The sequence below is a fragment of the Delphinapterus leucas genome, chromosome 2 (genome assembly GCF_059928025.1).
Source record: "Delphinapterus leucas isolate spDelLeu-1000000601 "Yukka" chromosome 2, BTC_Dleu_Yukka2, whole genome shotgun sequence".
Classification (NCBI taxonomy): Eukaryota; Metazoa; Chordata; class Mammalia; order Artiodactyla; family Monodontidae; genus Delphinapterus; species Delphinapterus leucas.
In genome coordinates this window covers 97,677,446-97,702,346 of record NC_143130.1, presented here as the reverse complement: position 1 = coordinate 97,702,346, position 24,901 = coordinate 97,677,446, and the positions used below count along the sequence as shown (strand labels likewise).

At 55.8% G+C, this 24,901-nt stretch overlaps 1 protein-coding gene across 9 annotated transcripts in view; it reads left to right on the top strand.

Annotated features, from left to right (window-relative positions):
* The window catches only part of BAHD1 (bromo adjacent homology domain containing 1), a 24,471-nt gene extending 617 nt beyond the window's left edge, over positions 1-23,854 (top strand). Inside the window, exons 1-7 of one of the 9 annotated variants that reach the window (XM_022587458.3) lie at positions 452-802; positions 15,053-16,492; positions 18,256-18,638; positions 19,618-19,777; positions 20,174-20,250; positions 20,951-21,093; positions 21,576-23,854. In XM_022587458.3, coding sequence (XP_022443166.3) covers positions 15,067-16,492; positions 18,256-18,638; positions 19,618-19,777; positions 20,174-20,250; positions 20,951-21,093; positions 21,576-21,765 — 2,379 coding nt within the window. In that variant the 5' untranslated portion in view covers positions 452-802; positions 15,053-15,066 and the 3' untranslated portion in view covers positions 21,766-23,854. The other 8 variants (XM_022587459.3, XM_089907360.1, XM_089907362.1 and 5 more) reach the window with 8 other exon arrangements.
* Positions 23,855-24,901: the final 1,047 nt, after the last annotated feature.

The following is a 24,901-nucleotide window of genomic DNA, read 5'->3' as shown; positions in this document are numbered from 1 at the left end:
TGGCTCGCAGTTCTCTCCACTGGGTGCTGGAGAGGAGAAGGGGGACGAGGGATGTAGAGAGGTGACGGCCAGGGCGGGGGTGAGATTAGATTTCTCGGGGGGGGGGCGCGGGTAGCAGCTAGGGGATTGGGGCTCCAGGGTCGGGTCACCATGGGATACGGGCTCATGTTCTGGAGACGAGGAGAAAATCCAAGAAGCCGGCAAAGAAAACCGCCCCCTCCACCACCCTTGGCACCGTACCCCTCCCCCCAGGCCCCACCACTCCCCGCACCGCCTCCCGCGGCCGCCTCGTGCTGCCCCCTGCGTTGGGACGACCGACCCACGGTTCTGATTGGTTGGAGACCAGGAGGGGGAGCCGAGGGCCGGATTGGCTGGCGGGGCCAGCGCAGGGCGGGGCGGCTGATTGGCGGAGCTGGCCGAGGGGCGCGCTGCTGATTGGCTGGGGACGAGGAAGCAGGAAGGAGGGCGGCGGAGGCTCCGCTCTCGGGGAGTTTGTGGGGGAACCGCGAGCGGCGTAGCGGATCCCGGAGCCCGGCCCCCGCCGCCCGCCCGTCCGGCTGCCTGCCCCGCCCGTCCGGCCCCCGCCGTCCGCCCGCCCCGGCCAGGCGCGCCCGCCCCCCCGACGGCCCCGCCCGGCCGCGGCCCCCGCTCCGCCCGCCCGGCCCCGGCCCCCAGGAGGAGGCGCTGACGCAGCAGCGTGGAGCCCGGGAATTGAGCGCCCCCGGGGGGTTCCAGCCGCCGGATTCCAGCCCGGCCGGGGCCTGCGGGAGCCCAGAGCCGCGCCGTCCGCGCCGCCGTCCCGGTGAGCTAGGGGCCGCGGTCGAGGATGGGGGAAGGGGCGAGCGGGCGGGAGGGAGCGAGCGAGGGATGCAGACGAGTGAAGGGGAGAGGACCGGTCGCCCGTCAGCGCGCCCCACCGAGCGCGCCGCGCCGCCGCCCCCGCCAGCCCGGGAAGGGACGGACGAACGGACGGACGACGCGAAGCAGGTGCGGCCGCCCTCTCGCTCGTGCCGCCTCTCTCCCCCGGGTCCGGCGCCACGGTCCCGCCATCGGGGAGTGCGGAGCGCCTCGAGGTGACAGCCCCCGGGGGCCTCCCGCTTCGCAGGCCGGGGGCGGGGTGGGTGGGGGCCGCAGGGTGGCAGCTTGGCCGGGCGGCGGCGGCGCGGGCGTCCCGGGCGGCGGAGGGCGGGAGGACGCCGGTCGTTTCTCCGCGGAGGCAGAGCCGGCTCGCCTCCGAGTGCGCGGGCGGCGAGGCCCCCGCCCCCCCGTGCCCCCTCCCCCCATCGAGGTCCCCGAGGCAAGGGGCCGCGGCTAGGGGCGGCGCCGCGGGATCGCCAGCACAGGGTGGGGGGCGCCCTCCCGCGCAGGGAGCTGACCGGTTATTGCTGGATGGGGGGCAGGGGATGGGGGCCACACCGGGGCGGGGGGTAGTGTAGACCAGACCCGATCGGACTGGAAGGAAGGGAGGCGCCGAAGAGGGAAGGGAACCGGTTCGAGAAGCGAGTGTGGGCCGCGGGAGGCCCGGCGGGGACCGTGCGGAGCAGCGGCCGAGTCCGAGGTGGGGCGGGGGATCGAAGTTGTCAGACCGCCTCTAAGTGACAGCGGGACCCAGTGCTCGCGGCCGGGCCTGGCCCTGCCTGCCTCGCCGCCTCTCCTCCAGGGCCGGGGGCCGGGTCAGGTCGGGCCCGAGGGGCCCGCTTGGCGGCGAAGCGCCGGACAAAGGCGGCGCCGGAGCGGGCGCAGGTGGTGGCGTCGGGGAGGGGAGCGGGTCCGAGCCACCCACCCCAAGGGGAGGGCGACCGGGCCGGACTCTGCCCTGGGGATTGCGGGGGCCGGGACGACCGCCGGGAGGAGCTACGGCACTGGCTCACGGCTCCAGCCTCGGATCACCTCGCTGTTCTGGGAAGAGTGGGGTCGACCCAGTGGGGCAGAGGGACAGAGGTGGGGGTGTGCACATGGTGGGCCTGGCCGGTGGCGACCGGGTTGCTGGACTCACCAGGAGAGTCCGGTGAGCAGCTCTAGAGCCTGCCAGGACTGAGGGGTTTCAGCAAGAAGACTCTGTCCACAGGCAGAGGGTTAATCCCACCTGGGACATCTCCTAGTCGCCCATTGTCATTAGTCTTAAGAGGGCAGAAGACCAGTTGGACTGGGGACTAGGAAATACCTCCCAGAAGTGCTCCAGCAATCCATGGACAACTGCCTTCAGCACTAGTGAAAGAAGGTACTCACATAGAGAAATGAGAAGCTGAGTTTATAAACCCAGGCAGGAATTTAATTATTAAATAAAAAAGGTTTCCTTTCTATCACCTGAGAGACTTTCCTCCCACCTTTTCCACCCCCATGCCTTGTGCAAAAAGGAGAAAAGGACCCCAGAGAGACCACATGTCCTGGAGGAACACCACTGTCCTTGGCCAAGTAGAGGACATTTGGGAACCAGTGGCTTAAGCCATGAGTGCTTCTGACCCCACCAGTTACCAACTCTAAGCTGGATGCTGTTTTTGCATATGTAAAAACCCACTCAGAGCTCCTGTGATCCCATACTTAATGGAAAAGTTGGGACCACAAAAACAGGGAGACTTAGGGTGTTTAGAATGTACATATTTGATAAAATCTGGGTCCCACCCCAGGAAGGTTTTGGTTATGAGCTGCTCCCAGCTGTGGTTGACTGTAATCCCTCCTTGGGAAAACCGCCTGTCACCCTTGCTTAGTCTGAGCATGGAGTTAATTCATAGCCACCCTCCATCCCCCCTCCCCAAGAGGGTCTAGACCCCAGCCTGAGTGGAGTTGAGGCTTGTGGGAAAGGGAGGTATTACCTCATGCAGGAGACTAAAGTTTTTCTGAGAGAATTTAATTGTATGTCTAAGATCCAGAGGATGATGCAGCATCTCAAGGTCTTTGTGTCTCCTGAGGGGCTCTCCAGTATGTATGTGATTTCTTTTGGTGGCAGTCAGAAGGGGGTGACCTGTCTGGCCACCAGAACCTAAAGGAGAATGGCCAAAACAATGATTCCCTCTTTGACAGGCTCTTACCTGGCAGGAGACTCATGTCAGTCAGATCAAGTGTTTAAGAGGGTTTGCTCTGGAGAGTTTAGCCAGTGAAGAGTTTCTCTCTTTTTTATATCTCCCTCCCTTTCTTCCTTTCTGTTGCCCTGCTGTTCCCATGTCAGGCCTATGTTGTTATCATGACCTCCCTGTCCCTCCTGCTTCCTCTGGCCCTTCTGATCCAGTCTGTACACAGCTGGTAGATCATTCTTTGTAAAGCACTCCTTTCCCCATGTCACTCCCCTACCCACAAACTTGCAGTGACTCCCCTCTTCCTGCAGTCTCATCCTAGACAGTGTCCCTTAAGGCTCTCCCCTAGCCATGCTGCGCTGTGCATGTTTATCTCCCTGCATCTTTGCTCCTGCTGATTTCGCCAGTTGTCCGCAGTTAGGAGCCCCTTGCCTTCTTCTTCTCCTGCCTGAACCCTACTCTCATCCTTCATCTCAGACCACTCCAGGCCAGCGTTGCTTGCCTCTGAGATTGTGACCCTGGATTTTATAACATGGTGTCTTCTTGAGTGTTTTTGTCAGTTGGAAGTTTCTTAAGGACAAGGACAGTGTGAGTATTAAACCTTTGTGTGTGTGTGAGTATTCTAGGATTTCTGGTATAGTGCTGTGCACATCGTTTTTATTGAATGAATAAATGCAGTTGGCTGCTTAGTTGAGTGGGAGCGGAAGGGAAACGTTCCCTTCTGTTTCCCTAGAAATGCTAGTATAGGAGTCCTTGGTAAGGTTTCTGACCTTTTTAAGGCATATACATAGGGTGTATTTGGGGTGCTTTAGCGTGGGGAGCAAATGATTGCTTCTGATATTCCAGCTGGTGAAGAGTCTGTCCTGTGGATTGCTCACATGATACCATATAGACATGAATTGGAAAAGGATTGTAATCCTGTTTTCCTCCTACCTTACCAGGCCATTCTCGCTACCCGGCTTTGCTGCTCTTATGCAATTTTCCTTGTTGTCCATGCTAAATGAATCCATATGTTTTATCCCTTCTCAATCCTGGGTGTAAATGGGGGAGAAAACACGCTTCTGAGAACAGAAAAGGAAGATTCCTGGGTCTGGCGTGTGGACAGGGCTTTGGGGACTGATGTTGGAGGAGTTGTTTATAGAGGCATCGCTGATATGGGAGGCACCATCAGTCCCACACTGGACCCATCAGAAAGGAGAGCTTATGATCCCAGCTCTCTTGGAACTTCCGTTTTTGTTTACCACCAACCCTGGGCCATGGGAGAAATGGGAGAGAGGACTGGTGACTGGTTTGAGTCTAGACATTGAAAAAATAAATTCCGCATCCATCCCCTTTCCCCCAAACCTCCCTTTTGTGCCCCAGTTTGATGATTAATGGACCAGCATTTCCCTTCCAAGCAGGAATGCCACCCCTCACAGTTGCCATGGCAATGCAGACCGCTCCCCCGTCAATTAAAAAAAAAAAAATCCGCACTACTTCTCTCCTCCTTGCTTCTACAGTAGCAGGAGACAGGTTACCTCAGAATGCATCTCCTGGCCTCTCTTCTCAGCTGCTTGGGCTGTTTGTGCTGTGTGTCCTAGAACACGGCCCTTCCTCTCTTTCTGAGGATGGTCTGAGTTGCTCCACTCTAAGCAAATTGTGCCCCTCTTGGATCTAGCAGCTCCTGGAACACTTTTACAAAGAAGCAGAGAAAATTTCTGCTTTTTTAATTTACCCACAATGCAGATTAAAAACCAAAAAGAGCCTTTTTCTATCCTTTCCTTTGGGGTTAAAAAAAAAAAATCCCCTCCACACCGTCTCTGGTACATAGAGGTGTAAGTTGGGGAGCGTTTTGACATCCATAAAGGAAGTTTCAGTAAACCTGGAAGGGATTAAGCCTCCCAGCATACAGAGTTCACATTGGAGTTCTGTGGGGATTTTCGATTTCTTTATTTTCATTCCTCCCCACCTCTGTCCCAGCATTCAGGAGGACTTGTGTGTTTTCATTTTATCTGTTCTTACTCCTCTTGGCCTTGCTCCGGCAACATCTGGCCTCAGTGCCCTGTCGCAAGGTGTCATTAAAGAGAAAAAAAAAAGCTTAAGGGGAAAATGTCTCTGGAGTTGAGAAGTTGCCTGTGTTGAACTAAGGCCGCCAGTTGAAGCTGCCAGGTTTATGGAGCATTATACGAACAGCCCCAACATTAAAGGGCCTCCTTTTTATGAATGGGTTGTGAAGAATGTAAATAAAGCAGCATCTCTCAATGGGGAAGCATTTTACATAAGCAGTACTACCCCAGCCCGAGTATTTATGGGAATTTGCTAGCATAGTCTGGCAGGACTCACTTCCTTTGTGAACTTGCCATTGTGCTGGGGACTTTGGAGGGACAAGAAGAGTGTGCTTTGACACGGAGGGCAGCCCGAGTGCTCCTGCTCTGCAGGTCCCCGGCCTTGACGTGATGGGCCACCTCATGGCTGGAAGTGCCTGCTAACCCTGAAAAGGTGGACAATACAGCATATAGTCAAGAGCCTGTGATGATTAGAAGCATAGGCTCCTGGCACCTGGGGTTCTGAGATTCTGCAGCGCCTCACCCTTCAGGCTGCTTCGACCTCCCCGGAGAAGGGGACAGGGAGGTCCTGGATGATGAAATCCTGCCTGTTTTTAGGGGAGACACCTAACTGGAGTAAAATAGACTGGTTTGAATTTCAGCTCCTTTATGTTTCCCCTGCTCACCTCCTGGTACTGCCACTAACGAGCAGTAAACCGGCTAATAGGGAGAAGTAGCAGCAGCAGTGGCCGTGAGGCTGAGGCTGCAGGCGGTCTGCTCAGGGCCAGACAAGTGCCCTTGGCTCCAATGAGCTGGCTTTGCAGAGTGGCTGAGTACTAGCCTGGCCCTGGGGTGCAGTGGAGGTATTGGTGTCCTGCCCTAGGTGACTTGGTCTAGCGGCTGGGGATCTAACTGTGGTGGGTTTGGTGAGCAGGCCTCAGGGCAAAGTCACATCCAGGACTTTGTGTGATGTCCCGGGAAGCATTTTCATCCAGATTCCATTTTTCCCAGTGGGAAACACCTGCAAAGATGGTTTGTTATTAACCTGTCTCAGCGTCCCACCAGTAATAATAACAATAATAATAACATTGCCCTTGAGATCTTCTGCAGGCACCAGGAATAAGAGAATGGGTTTGTCTCTCAGCCTCTCTGAGGTTTGAAATAGGAACTTATTTCTGAGGCACCATAACCAAGTTACCTGAATGAAAAAATGACAAGTGACTGGTCTTAGTTAACAGGATCAATGCCAGGCAGAAACTTGAGGTCTGCATCTTTTTTCTTATGTTTCTGTTCCAATAGGTTTGCAGGATGGGGGTGGGGGCTTTAACACACCTGGTGTGTTAAGACACCTGGTGTGTCTCTGCCTCTTGTGACCCCAGGGTCTCACCTGGAGTGGTACTTACCACCCCATACTTCCCTTCCATCTTCAGTGCCTGTTTGGGCCCCAGCCCTCCTTACATGCAGCCCTTTCAGTTTCCTACCTGCAGAGGAGAGGGGTGGTCCTTCTCCAACGGCAGCTGCCTGTCTAAATGTTTGGGGAAAATTCAGTTTGTTAATCACATTCTCATCTGGCCAGGTGGTTTAGAGGTGAATTATTATTATTACTGTTTTTTTGGCTGTGTCTTGTAGCTTGTGGGATCTTAGTTGCCCTACCAGGGATTGAACCCGGGCCTCAGCAGTGAAAGCGCCAAGTCCTAACCACTGGACTGCCAGGGAATTCCCTAGAGGTGAATTATTAGTTTTTAGAGCATCTTTGCAGATATCACAGCAAAGGTATTAGGGTGTTGCTTGATGCCAGGATATCCTGATGTGTATTCCAGAATGGAAGATGGAGTCACGATTCCACTATAGTCAGGGTCAGCAGGCCCTCCTCAGTAGTGAGGGGTGTCCCTGGAGGCGTTCACACAGTTGGGACAAAGTGTAGAAAAGAATTGTAAAACAGATGAAATGACTGTAAGAGATAATCGTCAGAGAAAATTGGAAGGACTTGGACTTACTTGGCCCAAAGAGGTAGCCATAGAGGTCAGGTAAATACATCTTCAAATATTAAGATGGCTGTTTGGAGTGTGATGACCAAATTTCAGTCTTCATTGCAGTCTGTGATGGAGATTTCATCTGATTCGAGGCGTGGTTAGATGCATGGGGGGGGCAGTCTGTAGACTCCTTTCCTGGATTGACTGTTAAAATCAAGAAAACATGTCTTTGTAGCCCTTACCCCTTTCGAGGATATAAAATGGGTTTGTTTCAGAAGTGCATCTAAGAGCATACTGGGAACTTTGAGCAGACTTTTCTGTAGAAACAGTTTGTAAAATTATGTTTATGTTCCCTGGCCAGTATATAGATGGCTTTCAATCGTAGTACATTTTCAATTCTTTTGTGGTGAACAATCAGGAAAAACTAATAATGTGTTAATGCCAATAATTAAAACAGCACAGAGAAGCAGAATTGCACATGCAAGTTGATCTCGAGTGTTGGTCTGTGACTCAGCAGCCGTCCTGTGTTGCGGTTTGGGGCGTGGGCTTGGGGACTGACACCAGCCGCCCCGCCTCTGCCCTCGATGGTGTGGGAGTGCGGGCAAGTTCTTCTGCCTCTCTGTTTTCTCCACGTTAGGGTGAGATGATATCAGCCACCGGGAGTGGGGGGTGGCAAGGATGAATGAGAGTGACGGTGACTGTAAGAAGTAAGTGGAACGAGAGGAATAGTCTCCTGAGATAGCTAGGCAGGTTGGGAGAGAGAAGAAAGAGGACAGTCGTGGAAGAAGGTTGTGCTGTGTAATATGAGAGAATTCCTAAAGTAGCCTGTTGAACTGTAGATTATATTGAAGAGGTAAGGTGGACTCCTGGGGATGAGGGATAGTTTGGAGGTCAGAGTTTCTCTGGGCTGTAAGTTGGGCCATCAGTCTAGGGTGGAAATGTTATATGGGATGGAGCAGGTGGGCACCCAGATCTTCATTTGTTCAGTAAGTTCTTACTAAGCCCTGTGGATAAGATTTATTGGTAAGGAAGGCAGAGCCTGCCTGTCCCTGCAGAGCTTGCATAATGAGGGTGTTACTAAACAGTTAATTGGTTAGGCGTGAGATATTCAGGTTGGCTGCCTGTGTTTCTGTTCGCGCTGTGGGAGTATTGGGAAGCCCTTGTCTTGGGTCTTGTTCCTCATGGCTGTTTCATTCAGGACATCAGCACTTTGCTGGGGAGGCTAAGGGCAGAGCTCCCATGTTGGCCTGGCTGGCCAGTTTCTTGTGTTCAGGACAAGAGATTGCACCTCCAGTCTCGGCACGCCATCTTAGAAATCCAAGTTACTGGTTCCTGGAGTGTCCTGGTGGTTGAACAGCACATATCCTTTGCCACTCCTGGGCAGGTGCCCGGAGCAGGCTGGTGAGCTGTTGTGTTTTTTGAAGAACGGTGCATCAGTACGTGAGGTTTCCTCCTGGTTGACCTGTTGCTGAGCCTTGAGGTTCCCTGTCCCTGTTCCTGATTTATTTTTTCCACACTTTAACTGCCGGGAGCAAATGGGTCCTGCTCCAGGAGGAGATTTGCTTCTGGCCTGGTGTGTGCACTGTGGAGTCTGGGTGGGAGGGTCTGAGGGAGCCTTAGCCTGGCGCTCCCTGTCCCCCAGCCTGGAGTAATCCTGTATGGAGCCAATGGTGGTGAGTCTGGGGAAAGCTGCATTTGTCTCCCGCCCTTTCCAAATGTTTAGGAAGCACATTTCTCAAAGTGCTGCCCATTTCCCATTGGGCTTAGTACATCTGGAAAGAAGTAGATCGTAGACCCTCAGTAAGAGTCTGAAAGTCCTGGCTCAAATGTGCCCTCTGGGAAGCTGCCATGGAGCCAAGCTCTCTGTACCGAGCTCCGAGCCCTCAGTCACAGCCCTGTCACGCTGTCTTGTCCTCTGTCTTCCTACCAGCCCAAGCTCCAGTTCCTCAGTCTGCTTTGCATTTTTCTTCAGCACTTAGCGTGATACTTGACATGTATGGGGAAAGAATGAGCTTGTGTTGAGCGCCTGCTGTATACCAGGCACTCTGCTAGGCAGTTGACACACACTCTTATTTAACTTGATCCTCATAACAACCCTGCTGTGTAGGTAAGGAAACCAAGGCTCAGAGAAGTTCAAGCCATTGACCAAACCCACTTCGGATTAGCAGTGGCACGAAGTGGCTTCCAGCCCCGTGTGGGTCTTGCCTTGCTGAGCTGTGGCGAGGGGCCAGCAAACGTTGGCTGAATGAGCAAAGGTCACAAGAGGTGCCGTGTGCCTGGGAGTGAGCGACGGGTGCTCTGGCTTAGCTGGACCGACCCCTGCACATAGAGGTCTGCCTGGTGCACACAGGAGCTGGGCACTGGGAAGAAGCTAGGGGAAGGTAGGTTGCCTTCAGTAGGGACATGTGCCTTTAGAGGAAGCCTCTACAGACTAGTTTTGTATTGCATGTGATTACCTTCTAATTTGCCAGGTCTGAGTCTCTTAGAGCAGAGCGCTGTGGCATGACTAAAATACAGGTTCTCTGCCCACTGTCCTCACTCAGGGGTCTGTGTGCACTGACTTATGGGTCCCAGGGGTAAGTCTTGTCTCCCTCACTCTCAGCCCCTACCTGCAAGGAAGGGCCTTGCCCTGAGACTGGGGACTGGCTGTTGCCAGTGAGAAGGTGAAGGAGATTCCACCAGCTCTGCTGTTACTATATTCCTGTACTTAATTGCAATTCTAATGTAAAATGGAGAGGTCCATTTCATAGTCTGAGTCCCCTCCCTCCCCACAGAGATGTTAACAAGAGGTGTGATATCTGGCCTTGGGTCCAGAGCCAGCAGTACATGGAGGTTCTGGATGCTCGGGTGTAGCTCTGGGCGTGTGTGTCTGGGCGCTCCCGCTGGGATGCTCAGCGTGGACAGGAGTAGCCAAAGGTGGGGCCCGGCTGTGGGGCTGGGCCGGTGGCTGCACCGGACCCTGTGTGGGGTGGGGGTGGGCCTTCCCCTGCACTGCTGCTCCTGCCTCTCTGGGCTCCTGGGAGCCCCCAGTGTGAAGTGTGAGGAGCAGGTGGTCGACAGGCCAGAGATAGGCTTGGTGCCTCCGGGGCAGGCGGGCCCAGCTCCTCAGATGGCCACGACCCGAGGGCAGTCTATAAAACAAGCCGCATCCAGACGGGTCAGGCCAGTTCCCTTTGGTCAGGCGCCGTGCTCCCTGCCCAGGTGTTTGTAGGGTCCCAGCCTGACTGCAGAGTAAATTGAGTACCCACAGCAAGTGAGGCTGAATGGGCACCAGGGAGGCCCTCTCTTCGGGGCAGTACCCTGGGGCTTGAGCTCTGAGCTGCTGGAGCCAAGGCTTCTGCTCTCTCTGGGAGCCTGCACTGAAGCTGCAGTCAGATGGCAGCAGCAGGCAGAGCGAGTGCCCTCTGACCCCATCCCCTGGGCCTTTAGCATCTGAAGATCTCGCCTTTCTTGTTTCTTGGAGGCGTGGAGCTGTTATTCAGGGTCTGTGGGATACAATTTCTGCCCCTGCCCTCTTCGCTGCATTGTAAACCGAGCCCCCCAGAGTTCACCCCAGACTGGGTCCCGAATGGGATAAGGGTGGCACGGCTGCGTTTCCCGGGGTGGACACTCGGGTGTTTTCAGTGGAGCGGTAGCAGAGCAGGGGTCAGGTACAGGCTGCGTTTTCAGATTTCTCACCACTCGCGGTGGCTCTGGACTCCTCCTAATGTGGGGATTCGAGGGCTGAGGGCAGGCCACCCTCCACTGTCTGTGGGTCTGAAAGAGGGGGATCCCCAGGATGTTGGCCTGCCCGGTTCCTACTCTGCTAGGCTCCTGCATGGTCCCTAGTATCATTCTCACCACCACTCTTAAGTAAGGTTCTTTCTGATGTGTCTCTTTGAGATGAGGCATCTGAAGTTCAACAAAGTTAGATAAGTTGCTCATGAGGGCCAGAGCTGGATCCAGGTCCGGCTGACTTAAAGCTTTGGCTGTTTCCATTTTACCGGCTCTGGGGGATTCAAGAGATACCAGCCGCATCTTTATGTGGCTTTATCACAAGAATTTCAGCAGCTTCACCTCTCTGTTTTTCCATGAAGTAACATCAACTAAATTTAAAAGAACAGGAGTTTGCCTTTGTGCTCTTGCTGCTTTTCTTCTCTGATAGCAGATTCAAGAAACTCAGTGTCGTGAAAAAGTATTATTCTGTTGAGGGGTGGCGGAGGGGCTTATTTTATTCCAAGAGAGATTGCAGAAGTGGGCAGTGCTTACTTAACTCGGTGCCTACTGTGTGGCTTTAGGTGTAATTGGAGGGAGGTGGCTTGGGTCAGGGCCCTTCCTGACCCTCACCCAGGGGACCACCTGGTCTGCTCTTACCTAAGACCGCCCCCCCAACCCCAAGTACTCCCTCCCATTACAGATAAACCAAAAAGCCTGAAAAGCAAAGTTTCAAGTGCAGTGGGTAAGAGAGGTTTCAGGAAGAGCAGTGGGGCAGAGCCCTGGGTCCTGAACCCCTAATGATGGTGGTGTGGGTGTGGCCTAGAGCTGGGTAAGTTAGGGAGAGCCATGGCCAAGGCTGAGGGCCTCTTTCTGCCCCAGGGCAGCCTCTGCTTGGGGGAGTGATCTGGTTTCAACCTGCTCATCCAGGCCCCCACCCTTGCCCTCGTTTCTCCTCTGGTGCCCACAGCCCATCTCCTCCAGGCCTTTGACCTGCCCTTGCACACAGTACCTTGGGTGTCCTCCACCTGCCCTGGTGGGCCGTGGGGGCTACGTATAAGGTGCTGCTGCAGCTTGAGGGCAAAAGACAAGGCCTCCCTCCTTTTCTGTTTCTGTGGAGATGACTTCTCCCAGCCCTGGTCAGGCTTGTGATTTTGGATTCAACTTGTGATTCATTGGGTCTTTGGCTCGGAGGACCACCGGCTGGCCACTGTGCTTCAGACTGGTTTTCTTCAGTGAGGGCTTGCTTGACATGGTCTAGGCGAGCTCTAAGACGCCCTGGGGAGTCCCTCCTAGGAACCTTCTCCTGAGGGTGCCTGAACTACCTGCCCCTGGGAGGACAGGGCTTCCCAGAGAAGAGGAGGGTAGTCTGAGAGAAGCAGGGCACTCTTGTCTGTTGGTAGTGGCAGAAAGTTCCTGGTTGAGCTGGTGTGTAAGTGGGAGGGACAGGACAGCAGGATGGTTGGCAGAGCTGGGATGGGAACCAAGCCTCCTGCTTTCCCGGGATCTTCTTCCCCCATTGAGCTGGGCCACCCCTGCAGGTTGGAGGGGCCCTGGCAGGCTGGGCGCCCCTCCACCCAGCCCCACCCCAGGGAAAAGCTGCTGCCGAAGTTCTCACACGTCCATCTGGCTTCAAAGCATGACTCACTGACTCTCTTCAGCCTGGAGTGCAGTGCGGTAGGCAGCAGAGTCCCCAGCCTCTCCTCAGGAGCGTGAGTGACATTGCTGCCTTAGGCACCACGTGAAAGCTAGGAGTTCTGCGGGTGATGGGATTTGGCAAATTCAAGGGAGGCTAGCAGGAGGCCCAATATGCTTGATTTGAAAATGTGACTTGCACCCTTTGATTTAGAAGCTTCCTGGGATCATCAGCCTCAGGGACAGTGGGTGTCCCTGAGGGACGAAGAGGGAGGTGAAGGAGTGAGATACTCTGCCGGGAACAAATTCCCAGGTTCTAGGGACAGACTCCCGAAAGTGGAAGGCTTTTCTCCGAATCTTTTTCATAGTGCAAGGGAAAGACTGAGTGGGACCAAGTATCCCAGAATCCCTGGGCCATCCATCCATGTAGCAAGTCTACCAGCAAATTGAGGGTGGGGGGAAGCGAGGGCAGACCAAGGACGACCATGGTCCGCTAAGAGCTCTTCATTGGCCAGGCTTGGAAACACCTCCCTGTGTTCACTTTCTCTTTCCCATCCACTCCTCCTTACTCTGCTTGGTGTCCATGTCCTTAAAGGCCATAAGCCCAGGTGACCTCAGCCTTGGCCACCAGCTATTCCCAGGCCCGACTCCTCTGGTAACTTGGGGCCTGTTGAGGGGCTTTGGCCCCTGCTCAACTGTGTGGTCTATTCACTGTCCTCCTTCTCCAGGCCCTTTGGGGGTGGGGGAGGGCTGGGCGCAGGCTTCCCTAGGAAATACAGATGTGCTTCTCCTTGTTCCTGCTCCTTCACCTCTGGCACAGGGGTGCCCTGCCCTTGAGGGAAGGGCCTGGGGTTATAAGCAACTGGGATTCTTTTGAGGGCTCATAAGCGTGCTGAGCAATCAGGGATGGGTGGACACCCTGATTAGAAGAAAGAAAGAGTCTTAGGTAGCCTAGCAGATGCCTGAGGTTTTTCAGGAGCACTCCAGTCTGTGCTTCAGGAATGAATGGATTTGCCTCTGTGACTCTCTGTCCTGCCTGGGGCCTGGTCTCTGGGTATGCAGGTCCCCGCATGTGGCCAGAGCAATGCCTGGCACTCCGCCTCCCTTTTCCAGTTTTCCAAGTTCTTTCTCAGGGGTGAGGGACACCCCTGCTGCCCTCAGCCTGGTTTTTGGAGCACTCTTTCTCAACTAGTGGCATGTCTCTGGAGAGAGGGTAGAGGGTACCCAGTGACCCCAGCCACTGGCCCAAGGCCACAGGAGCTACTGGAAGGGCTCTGGATTCCCTGGGAGTCCTCAGGCTTGGGACTTTCAGGGTTAAATCCTGGCCCTGCAGGGACTGCTCCCAGCTCCTCTGGTGGAGCGAGAGTGAATAACAATAGCCGCGGAGAAATCAAGCTGAAAAGCTTGCTGGGCAGGAGGGGTCCCAGAGTGCTGGGGAGGGCAGAGCTCCGTCTGACACCTTACTCGGCAGCATCTTGCTTTGTTGGGGTGTAGGTAGGGAGTGAACAGCATAGTAGTCTCTGACCACCGATGCCGGCAGTGTCCGTCCCCCCGACCCTGCCCCTCAGCTCTCCATTGCCTGGGCTGTGGCAGCTTCCTGCACACAGCCTGCTGCCTTTTTCATTTGCGGGGGTGCCCGGGGGGCCCAGGTATGTTGGAGGTGGGGAGGGTGTCTGCTAAGCAAAGTTAAGGGATGATGCCTGGTCGCAGGCATTTTCTGTCTGGGGCTCTGGGTTTCCTGTGACTCACCCCCATCCTGCCCCCTGCCTGGCATCTTGCCTACAAGGAGGGAGTCCTGAGGAATAAGGCAGGACTAACAGGGCTGCCTGGGTTTGTCGCCTGAGTTAGTTCTTCTATTTGGTACTTTCTTTTCCCAGCTCTTAGTGGCTGGTGGGCCTTTAAAGCTGTACCACAGGTCTAGAGTGTGGTCCCTGGGTTTCCTACCTGGAAATGCTGGCCCCAGCCTTACTGACATCCCTCCCCCAGGCACTGGCACTGGGCCGTTTGGAATCTGAACTAAGGTGGGGCTGGCTCCACGGGCTGGCTGAGACCTCCCCCCACAGGCTCCTCACAGCCAGGCCTTCACTCTTGAGGGGGCTTTCCAGCAATACCCAGGTTATGGCTGTCCTGCTGTATGTGCCAGGCAGGTGTCCTCACAGGTGGACTTTGCCTCCTCCACGGCCCAGCAGGCAGGTTCCTCATCTCAGCTCCTCACTGTCCATCTCCTTATCCTCCTGTGGCCAATCTCAGAAGCCTCGAGAAGGGGGAGGGGACTGATAAAGTCTTTGAAGGAATTGGTGGGCTCCCACCACCCAGGCCCCTATCCTGGATCCATGTCCTCAGGACAGTCTCCTCCTGTCCTACGATGAGTATCTAGTGGGAGAAGAACAGGTAGAGACAACCGAGAGCTTTGCCCCCAGCTTCTTCTGTCTTCCAGCTCTGGGGTTTGCATTGCTCCATAGGGTCCCCAGGGGTTTGGTTCAGAGGAGAGTGGGGCAGCCAGTCCTTGCACAGCTGCTGGTAGCCTGACCCCGCTAGACCTTTGCACTCTGGAAGGGGGTGTCCCGGGAACATCCAAGCTGGAGATGGAGTGAGTGGCCAGAGTTACTGCAGGGGATGCGGGCCAGAGTTACTGCAGGGGATGCGGGATGGGCTGCAGTGGGGGAGAAAGCAGGCCAGGGCAGGCTTCTCTCATTGCCTGCCTTATGTCCTGCAGCTTGGAGGTACTCCATGACACACACTCGGAGGAAGTCTCTTTCCATGCTGAGTTCGGGCCCCACGGGCCGCCAGGAGCCCCTGCAGATGGAAGGCAGCAGTATGGAGCAGGGGGCAGAGGGTGTGGAGCCAGGTCCTCCTGAGAGCCCAGGGCACCTCACGGGGCGCCGCAAGAACTACCCACTGCGGAAGCGCCCGTTAATTCCCGAGAAGCCCAAGGCCTGCAAAGTGCTGCTGACCCGCCTGGAGAATGTGGCTGGTCCACGGAGCGCAGATGAGGCTGATGAGCTGCCCCCCGACCTGCCCAAGCCCCCTAGCCCGGCCCCATCCAGTGAGGACACTGGCCTCCCCCAGCCCCGCAAGCGGCGCCTGGCCTCCCTCAACGCTGAGGCCCTCAATAACCTGCTGCTGGAGCGGGAAGAGACCAGCAGCCTGATGGGCACCCGCCGCAGCCGAGGGGGAGACCCCCACCGCAGCCGGGACCGTGACCGGGCCACTGGAGGCTGGGCCTCCTCCAAGAAGCGGCCCCGGCTGGGGGACCTCGGAGGAAGTCGGGACCTGTCCCCAGAGCCAGCACCGGATGAAGGGGCCCGCCGAGATGGCGATCCAGCTCCCAAAAGACTGGCCAGCCTGAATGCAGCTGCCTTCCTAAAGCTGAGTCAGGAGCGGGAGCTACCCCTGCGGCCGCCTCGTGCCCATCCAGAAGCAGATGGGCACTCCACTGAGCCACCAGCACTGAGGGCCCCGAGGCCAAAGTGGGCCAAGGTCAATGGCAAGAACTATCCCAAGGCCCGGCAGGGGGCTGGCCCTGGGGAGGCTGCAGGCCCACCCAGCTGGCAAGGACACCCTGAGGAGCCATGGCCATCTGCCACCCCTCGTGGGCCGTCCAGCCAGCCACCTTACCAGCCCCTGAGCGAGGCTCTAGAGAGCCCCTTGGGGCTGCGCCCTCACCTGCCCCTGCTGATGGGTGGGCAGGCAGCCTTGAAGCCGGAGCCCGGGCGCCCAGGCGAGGAGTCACCTGCCCCCAAGCAGGAACTGCACCAGCCCTCTTTCCCCGCACCCCAGCTCTCCCCGCTACCGATGCCTGGCAACCCCGCCGACTACAGTGGCCTGTGTGGTGGGCCTGAGCTCACCGCGCTAGGCAGCTTCTACCTGTACTGCAGCCAGGCCGGGCTGCGGTGTGGGGGCTACCCCTCCTGCTCCGTGCTCCCCGAGGACAAGCTGTCCCCAGTGGCTGCAGCTAACGCGGGGCTCCTCTTGGCCCCGAGCTCAGTGCCCGCCGCGGGCACCCACTTCCAGCACCCTCCATGGGGTTCTCGCTACTGCTCCAGTGAGGATACTGGAGTGAATGGCTACAGCATCTGTGAAATGTTGCCCCCGTCTCTTACCCACATCGGCACTACCTGTGGCGGCTGTCCCTACAAAATGCCTTTTGCAGCAGGTATGCCTTCCTGGAGGTGGGGTACACCAGGGAGTCTCTGAGAAGCAGTGTCCCAGGAGGGTGGGGCGCACTGGCGTCTGTCTACCGCGTGGGAGAGTCGGGGGTTTTGAGAAGGGAGGATTCCTCTAGTTTTGTGCCCCCAGCCTAGGAGATTCCCAGGAAAGAGACCCGTGTTTAGCTCTTAGCAGCCCTGCTCCGTACCCACTGTCTATGGAGGTTTCCCGGCATGGCAGTTAGGTAGCTTTGTGGTGGTGAAGTGGGCAGGGTGTGTCTCTCCTCCCTCTCCACTGGGATGCCCATTCTTAGACTCTGAGTAGCAAGTTAGATGCTGAAATTAGCACTTTTGCCAAGTTGTTCCCATGTCCTTCTGCCTTCCTCGAGGAAAACTAGAATTCCTTACTTCCCGGGAACCCAGACCATCTGCATGCCAACCGAGTTCAGCATTCACGGGAGGGGTGGTGGGTACCAGGCCCCGTAGGTGGTACCAGCTGTAATAGGACAGCTTCGTCCTGGCCATACAGGCCTTGAAAGAGAAGTAATGCTCAGACTTAGAATCACCTTGCTAGGTACAGACCGGGTGGGCACACTCTGAGAACAGACAGGCTGCCATCAGGGCCTGGACTTTGGTGTCTACCTTCTTGGCAAGATCCAGACACCTGAGAGTCTCGTGCCGTAGTTGATGAGACACCCCTAAGTGATCTCTCTTTCCCCAGACTGGCAGGAGTGTCCTCACATGCCTCTCCAGGCTCCCTTCCTGGCTCCTGGGTGGAAGTGAGGTGACCAGAGCCATGCTAGCCAGCAGGTCTGCCCTGCTGCTGGTGAAGTGAGGGGCCAGGCCTTCTCAGGGCTCTCCCCTCCCCTGCACAGCCCTTCTTGAAGGGGTCCATAAAACAACTTTATAGACCGGTTGACTCTGGCCAGACTGGTTGTTTCAGGTTTTCCCATGAGTTGGAGCTCTAAGAAATGAGAACAAGCTTCTTTTTAGGCTCTTCTTTTTCTTCCGTACCACTCTCTAAGTCTAGTCACTTAAACTGTGGGACCCAAGACCCCTAGCCCCTTGCCCTGGGACACCAGTAAGCACCATGTGCCAGGCGCTTGTTCTTAGTGCTTTATATATGGGAGGCCATATGGCATGTTAATTGAGCACAGACTCTGGAGCCAGACTGAAATGTTCTCCCCACTTCTTCAGCCACGTGACTGTGGGACAAACCAATAACCAACCTGTGTCTCAGTTTCTTTAATTGTAAAATGGGGGTAAATGGTACCTACCTCATAGGGTTGTTGTAAGGATGTGAAGAATTAATACTTTGATAGGAAAACACCTAGGACACACTATATGATACAACTACTACTTCTGTTGCAAGGCACGGAAAGGTAAAGTGACTTGCCTGAAGTCACACAGCTGGTAAGTGGCAGATCTGGGACTCATATCCTGGTCTCACTCCAGATCCCCTGCTCCTAAGTACGGTGGAAACCTTAGAGAAGGAAGATTAAGTCAGAGCTTAGAGATGCCATTCCCATTACTTTCCCTTCTCTCAGGCTAGAAGAGGAGATGGAGATGTCTGTGGGCCAGTCTCCAAGGTCAAGAAAAACCCTTGGCCAGTCACTGATCATCTCCCTTAACAGCCTCTGACCCCACCTGCCACCTCAGTGGCCTTTGGGTTCACACTTAGAATTAAAAGAAGCAGGCTCTGAAAGCAGAGGGGCCGGGGGGTTCCCTGCTTATCCTTACCTGCCCTGACCTCCCTCTCTCCTTTTCCCAGAAGGCTGCAGGTCCCTGGGCCAGCTGGAATTTCCTCTCCCGGAAGCCGGCCACCCTGCCTCACCTGCCCACCCCCTCTTGGGATGCCCTGTGCCCAGCGTGCCACCTGCAGCAGAGCCTGTCCCCCATCTTCAGACACCCACCTCGGAGCCCCAGACGGTAGCTCGCGCGTGCCCTCAGAGCGCCAAGCCTCCTAGCGGCTCCAAGTCAGGTCTGCGCACGGGCTCTAGCTGTAGGCACACTGCGCGGAGCAAGGCTGCCCGCAGGCCCAGCCACCCCAAGCAGCCTCGTGTCCAGCGCCCACGCCCCCGCCGCCGCCGCCGCCGCCGCACTAACGGCTGGGTGCCCGTTGGGGCTGCCTGTGAGAAAGCCGTCTATGTCTTGGTGAGTGCCAGCTCTCAGCTGATGGGGAGAAGGGAGGGTGGCGGTTAGGGACATAGGACCTGCAGTGAGTTGGGTCCCAGGAACCCCTGGCTCTGGCCACTCTGAGAAGTGACAAGGGGTTCAAGCTCAGTTGTACCCCGGGAACTGATCACACTGGCCCGGCCTGCTCCCCCAACTCGTACTGATCCTGTGCCCTGTGCCTTGGGGAGTCACGGAATGCACAATCACAGCTGGTGGCTGCCATCTCTGTCACCGACTCTTAGGGAAGCCTCCTGAAGTGTCTTCACCTCTCATCCCGGATTATAAAGTGGAGGACTTCCCTGGAGGCTTTTTGGATAAGTATGTATAGGGGAAATTGGGATAGGCAGAGAAAATTGGTGATACAGGAACATCTGGGATGATGAAAAGAATGTAGACTGAAATGTATCTAGCACGTCTTAGGTGCCAGAACCGAACTAAGCACTTTACATGCATTATCTACTTTCATCATCACCGCTGCCCCGTGAGGTACGCACACACCCCGTGGTCCTAGAACTACCCTCATTTCACAGACGAGGAAACAGGCTTAGCAGTAGATTAAGTCATTTGCCTGTGATAAGGCTTTGCTGCTTATACCATGGTGGTTTAAGAGTCAAACCCAGACTGCCCGTTAGGAACCTTGAGGACCTACCCGGTGCTGGGGGCTTGGAGCACGAGAGCCGGCTGTCGTGGGTGTGGTGGTCAGAGTGCAGGCCCAGAAGTTTCGAGCCACTTTCTTACCCCTGTTCCCATTTCTCTTCCTTTCTCCAACGGTGAGGATTCCCTTTCCTGCCCCTGAAAGCCAGGCTCAGGGAGGAGGGGCCAGAGTGCAAACCACTTTGGTAGTCTCCCATCCTCAACGGTTTGACTGCCCTGAGGAGAGCACAGAGAGGATGTCACTCCCTCCACATGCTGAGTGCGGCCCCACAAGCCTTGTTTGTGTCATTGGTTTGTTGCTCAGGATGAACCGGAACCAGCCATCCGAAAGAGCTACCAGGCGGTGGAGCGGCATGGAGAGACGATCCGAGTCCGGGACACTGTCCTGCTCAAGTCAGGCCCTCGAAAGACGTCCACACCTTATGTGGCCAAGATCTCTGCCCTCTGGGAGAACCCGGAATCAGGTACCCCTTGTCTAGAGTTCGACCTGGCACTAGTGTCCTGCGTCCTTGGCAGAGTCTGCCTTCCACTAAGCCGGCGTCTGTCTGGTGCTCAGGGCTGCAGACGGCCTTGTGCTTGGGTTGGATCAGCTCATTAACCTTTCCAGCCATCGGGGCCTGAGCGCCTGTCACCCTGCCTCACCTGTCAGTGCCTTTTCCTCCTCCTTCCTCCATGCCTAACAGCATTCTAGGCCACTGAATTGCCAGACTTGGCCCAAGGCAGGGGATAGGGGTGGCCGGAGCCCGCAGAATTGGCCTAGGCTTTGAAGTTGGATGAGCCTCCAGGGCAGGTGGCCAGCCCGCCTGCCTATCTAACTCTGGAGCTGCCAGCTCAAGGCCTGATTGCTTCTCTTCCCCTAGGAGAGCTGATGATGAGCCTCTTGTGGTATTACAGACCAGAGCACTTACAGGGAGGCCGCAGTCCCAGCATGCACGAGGTGAGCTGCCTTGCGGGGGAGAGCTGGGGCACTGAGAACGTGGTATGGGGGCGGGGGCGGCCTGGGCATTCGAGTCCCTGGACTCATTACCTTGGACACCAGAGAACCTGGGGAAAGGCCTGAGTTTTAGCCTCTTTTCCCAACACTGCCCCAATTCATGTTTTGAAGGGAATAGTAACCTTTGTCTTGAAGGGTGGGGCAGAAAGGGAGCCCCCAAGAGCAGGGGTGCCAGAATGGGAGCAAGTAGTTGTGTCTTCCTGGCGACAGGAAAGGGGAGGTGGAGCTGCACACCTTTACTGTCTGCAGCAGGAGAGGGAGGGGAGAAAAGACTCTACTGACACCCCTTGCTATCTACCAAGCCGTGTGTGGGTTGCTCCACCCCCGGTCTTGGCTCCCTTTTACTTTTTTTCCCCTCTCTGGGACTTTTCATCTAAATGGGAGAATGCACACCAATTCCCCTCTCCTCCCCTGGGCTGGGGTGGGGGTCGGGAGGCTGATGTCAGTCAGAGGCTGGAGCGGGTACTTGGCTGCTCCTGAGTAGGACAGGACCTGGGAGGAATGCCTTGGGCTGCTTGATGAGGAGCAGTTAGGCTGAAATTCCAGGGAAGCTCCCTAGTTTCCTGGGCACTAGCTGGAATTGTCTATCTCAGGTCAGGAGTACCAGCAGAGTGGTTAATGTCTGCCTTGCTCCTGGAGCTAGGTGCTTGCCACCCTGGTAGCCAACCTCCTCCCTCCCCTTGAGCCTTTGCAGAATGAAGTCTTTGCATCGAGACATCAGGACCAGAATAGTGTGGCCTGCATTGAAGAGAAGTGCTACGTGCTGACCTTTGCTGAGTACTGCAGGTGGGTGGTGCTCTGTACCTCTGGCTAGCCTCTCCCCTCAGACTTCCCAGGGCTATTTGGGCGCTGCCTGTGATCCCCAAGGGGATCTGACTCACTGGGCCTGACCTCCTAGAACTTTCTTCCCACAGTCTGCTTCCATCATGTAACTTTTATGGAAAAAAAAAAAGAAGAAGAATGGTTCCCTCTCTGAGGCAGAGTGATTGGGGCAGAGTTGCAGAGTCGGGGATAGTTACAGTACTGCTCTCAGAAAAAGTCAAGGAGAATTGACAGGTGATTGGGAGGGAGGCCCTGGTAGGTGTGGTTCCCCAGTGACAGAGCAGATGGTTGGCAGAGAGGGCATAGGCCCAGGACAGGGATGGAGGCAGCACCTGCCCTTGTGGAGGTGGGAGGGGGTGTCTCAGCCCTCTGGGCAGGGTGGGGAAGGAATTGGTCTTCCTGCTAAGATAGCTGTGGTAAAGACAGCGAATGGTGTGTCACTGCAGATTCTGTGCCATGGCCAAGCGTCGAGGCGAGGGTCTCCCCAGCCGAAAGACAGCACTGGTGCCCCCCTCTGCGGACTACTCCACCCCGCCACACCGCACAGTGCCCGAGGACACGGACCCTGAGCTGGTGTTTCTTTGCCGCCATGTCTATGACTTCCGCCATGGTCGCATCCTCAAGAACCCACAGTAGCCCCCTCATGCCCACACTGGGGCTGCCCACGGGCAAGTGGGGCTCAGGGCAGGGGGCACTGCTTGAAGCACAGCACTTGGTTAAGGGGCCACAGGAGCCTGAGGTGGCTGGCCTGTGGTTCTCTTGTGGGGGGAGGGCAGGGGCGCCTATGGATTTGGGCCCCATGGGAGGGAAGGGGAGGCCAGGGTATATGAAAAGCATCAGAGCCCTCAGCTTGGCCCATGGTACCTCTCTGTGGTCCCCTGGGCAGAGGCTCCTGAAGAAGCAGTCTTCCCTGAGGCTGAGCCAAGCCTCAGGGGCATGGCCCCTGGGGGGATTGGGGGAAGGTCCTTCAGGAACCAGGCCCTTCTTTATCCTCCCCTGGGCCCTTCAGGGGGGAGTGGGAGCCAGCTTTACCTCACCCACTGTGACCCGCTGCTTCCCCATTAGCCTGGGACCAGGCTCTCCCAGATTCTAGCACAGCTCCGAGCTCATTCCTTTGAGGCCTAGGGAGCCAAAGTCTGGCTCCCAGAGCATTGACTTTCTCTTCCTGGACTTGGGGCCTTTCTCTGGCATTCCTCCTTTGCCCCTGCAGTAGCCCCTGGTGCTGGGACAAGTTACCAGCCCTCACAGTCATGGGTGTGGCCCCCTTGTGGGAGTCAGCTTGCTGTCCACCTCCTGGTGAAGGCCACCCAGCAGGTCTGGCCTCCCAGAAATTAACTGATCAACATGGGGTTTGTCATGTCTGGGAGAGCAGAAGGGAGCTGGGAGGGGGTGGGGGCAGGGGGCAAGGAAAATTGCTACCTGATTTATTGAAGACTTTTCCTCTTGCCTTACACTTAGAGGTTTAGGAAACCTCTTGCAGAACTTCACACATGACTTTTCAAGCCACACCCACCTGAAATCAAACCAAAGGAGTGCTGTGGCTCCCCTTGCCCTGCCACCTCTTACCCTAGTCTTTTGTAGATTGCACTAATTTACATCCCAGCGAGAATCAACACTGTATCAGTCCACAGACCTGCTGAGCTGCAGCCACTCACTCTAGGAGCTAAGGACCTGCATTTTCAGTTTGTTCCTGTTGCCCAGGGGCCCTGTTCTCACCTCATGCTGCTCCCCAGAGTAGATTAGGAGACTCAGCCCCCTGCTATCCTTGCCAGAACTAGGCCCTGGCCCTGGCCCTGGGGCACTCCGTGTGGCGGCTGGAGCAGTCTGGTTCTTTCCTATTTGTACCAAAGAGGAGCCTGGTAGGGAAAGGGAGTGTGGCTTGGGCCCGGCGCTGGGCACATGCTCGTGAGTGATTCCACAGGCCACAACCCTGGGGACAGGAGCCAAGGAGGGCAGCACTGGGTCCCCCTTCCCTAGGGAGGGGCAGACAGACCCTGCAGGCTGAGGAGGTGGCACTGGGTGAGGACAGTTGGGCGGGAGGTGGAAGTGAATCCTGAGGGCACTCCCAGCGATCCCCCAGCCTTGTGCTGTCCCTAAGCAGATGGCTGCTCCTGATTGGTCATTGGGCTTGGGTGAGGCCTGGACCATTCAGAGGTGAATTTACACTTGGGAAACCCAACCCCAAACCTGAAGGGAAGGAACTTGGGTCCCCTTGTATTGAATAAGCTGTTTGGAGGAAGGCATCATCAGCCCAGGAGGGCGGGGCAGTAAGAGAGGTTGGCAGAGTGGCGTGGGGTGGGGCTGTGGTGGCTCTGGAGACCCAGCCTTGGAGCCTGCTCTTTCCCAGGGCGCTGGGCCCTTGCTGCCAAGGAGCCCAGCCTCACCCAGCAGGAGATCAGGCCCCTCGTCTCCCAGGAGGCAGGGTCCACTGCCCACAACTTAAATGCTTTTGAAATCTCTTAGATGTGGAAATATTTTTTCGAACCTGAAAATGCAGCTGGTAGAATTTCAATGGAAGCATAATTCATGTAAAATATATTTTAGTTGATATTTTGTAAAATGCACTTTTTGTGTGTGTCGACCCTGGTTTCTCAGATCTGTATTTCAGTGTTTACAAGGGAGGGAGGACCTTTCCTCACCTCCCTTTTGACAGAGATTAGAAGTACTTCTTTAAGAAAAAAAATAATAAATTTGAGAAATTGTATTGATTTAGAAAAGGACCATTTCCTTTGTGTCGTGTCATCTTTTTGTGTGTGGGTGCAGAGGGGCTCACCACTCTTAACCACTGCAGTGCAAGGGCTCACTGAGGTCAGTAAGCAAAGAGCACAGGAATGTGCGGGGAAACAGTGGGAGGAGAGGAGACAGAGGGAATGGGAACTTGGAGGTGACATCTTCGCATCGTGGTGGGCTGAGTGAAATCCTTGGGAACTGGTCTCCAAGTGGTTGCGCGGTGAAGATACCGCCTCATCTCCTTGGATCATGCCCCTGGAGAACTGGCCAGCAGAAACTGTTCGAGGGCCTTGGTATCTTGCAACTGGCACTCCTTGCTGAGGAATTGAAGGCTGCATCATGAGGCCAAGGGCTCAGATGGCCTGGATGCTTGGTTCAGCCAACCTAGCCCTAGCCCCAAAGCCTCAGTGTTGACTGTGTTCAAGGTGGGGTGGACCTAAGGCTCTCGGGGTTCCTAGGAGGCAGATATGCTGCCCAACCCGCTCCTGCATTTTGTAAGGACATCTGGGCAGCTGCATTTCCATAGAGCTTGCTAGTGGCACAGGCACCATCGTGGACATACTGCAGCACTGCCATCAGTGTGCTGTCCACAAGAGTCCCATGAGATGGGCAGTATCCCATCATTTTACAGACGAGAAACTGGTGTGGAGACAAGTACTTTGTCTAAGGACTCCCCTAGAGTAAGTGGCCATTCCTGTATTCAGACTGCCTCACTGTGACTGCTAACACAGAAAACTGCTCAGAGAAATGAGCACATGTGATGCAGTTACCAAAAACTTTCTCAAAGTTGTTTTTTCCTCTCCTAGTATAGAAGACGTATTTACCGTTTAAAAGAAAAGAAAAAGATAAAAGATTTCAGTAGAAATAATCCCATGACCAGAAATCTACCGTCAGTGCTATTGGAAGCAAGGAGCAGTTCGGTGAGGGCTAAACCCTGATGCAGACTTGTAAATCAGTGAATGGTGCATCCTGAGATGCACCGCAGCATTCGGACAGAGTAGGGAGCCTGTCCTGAGGAGCTGGAAGGCCACCAGGTTTCCCA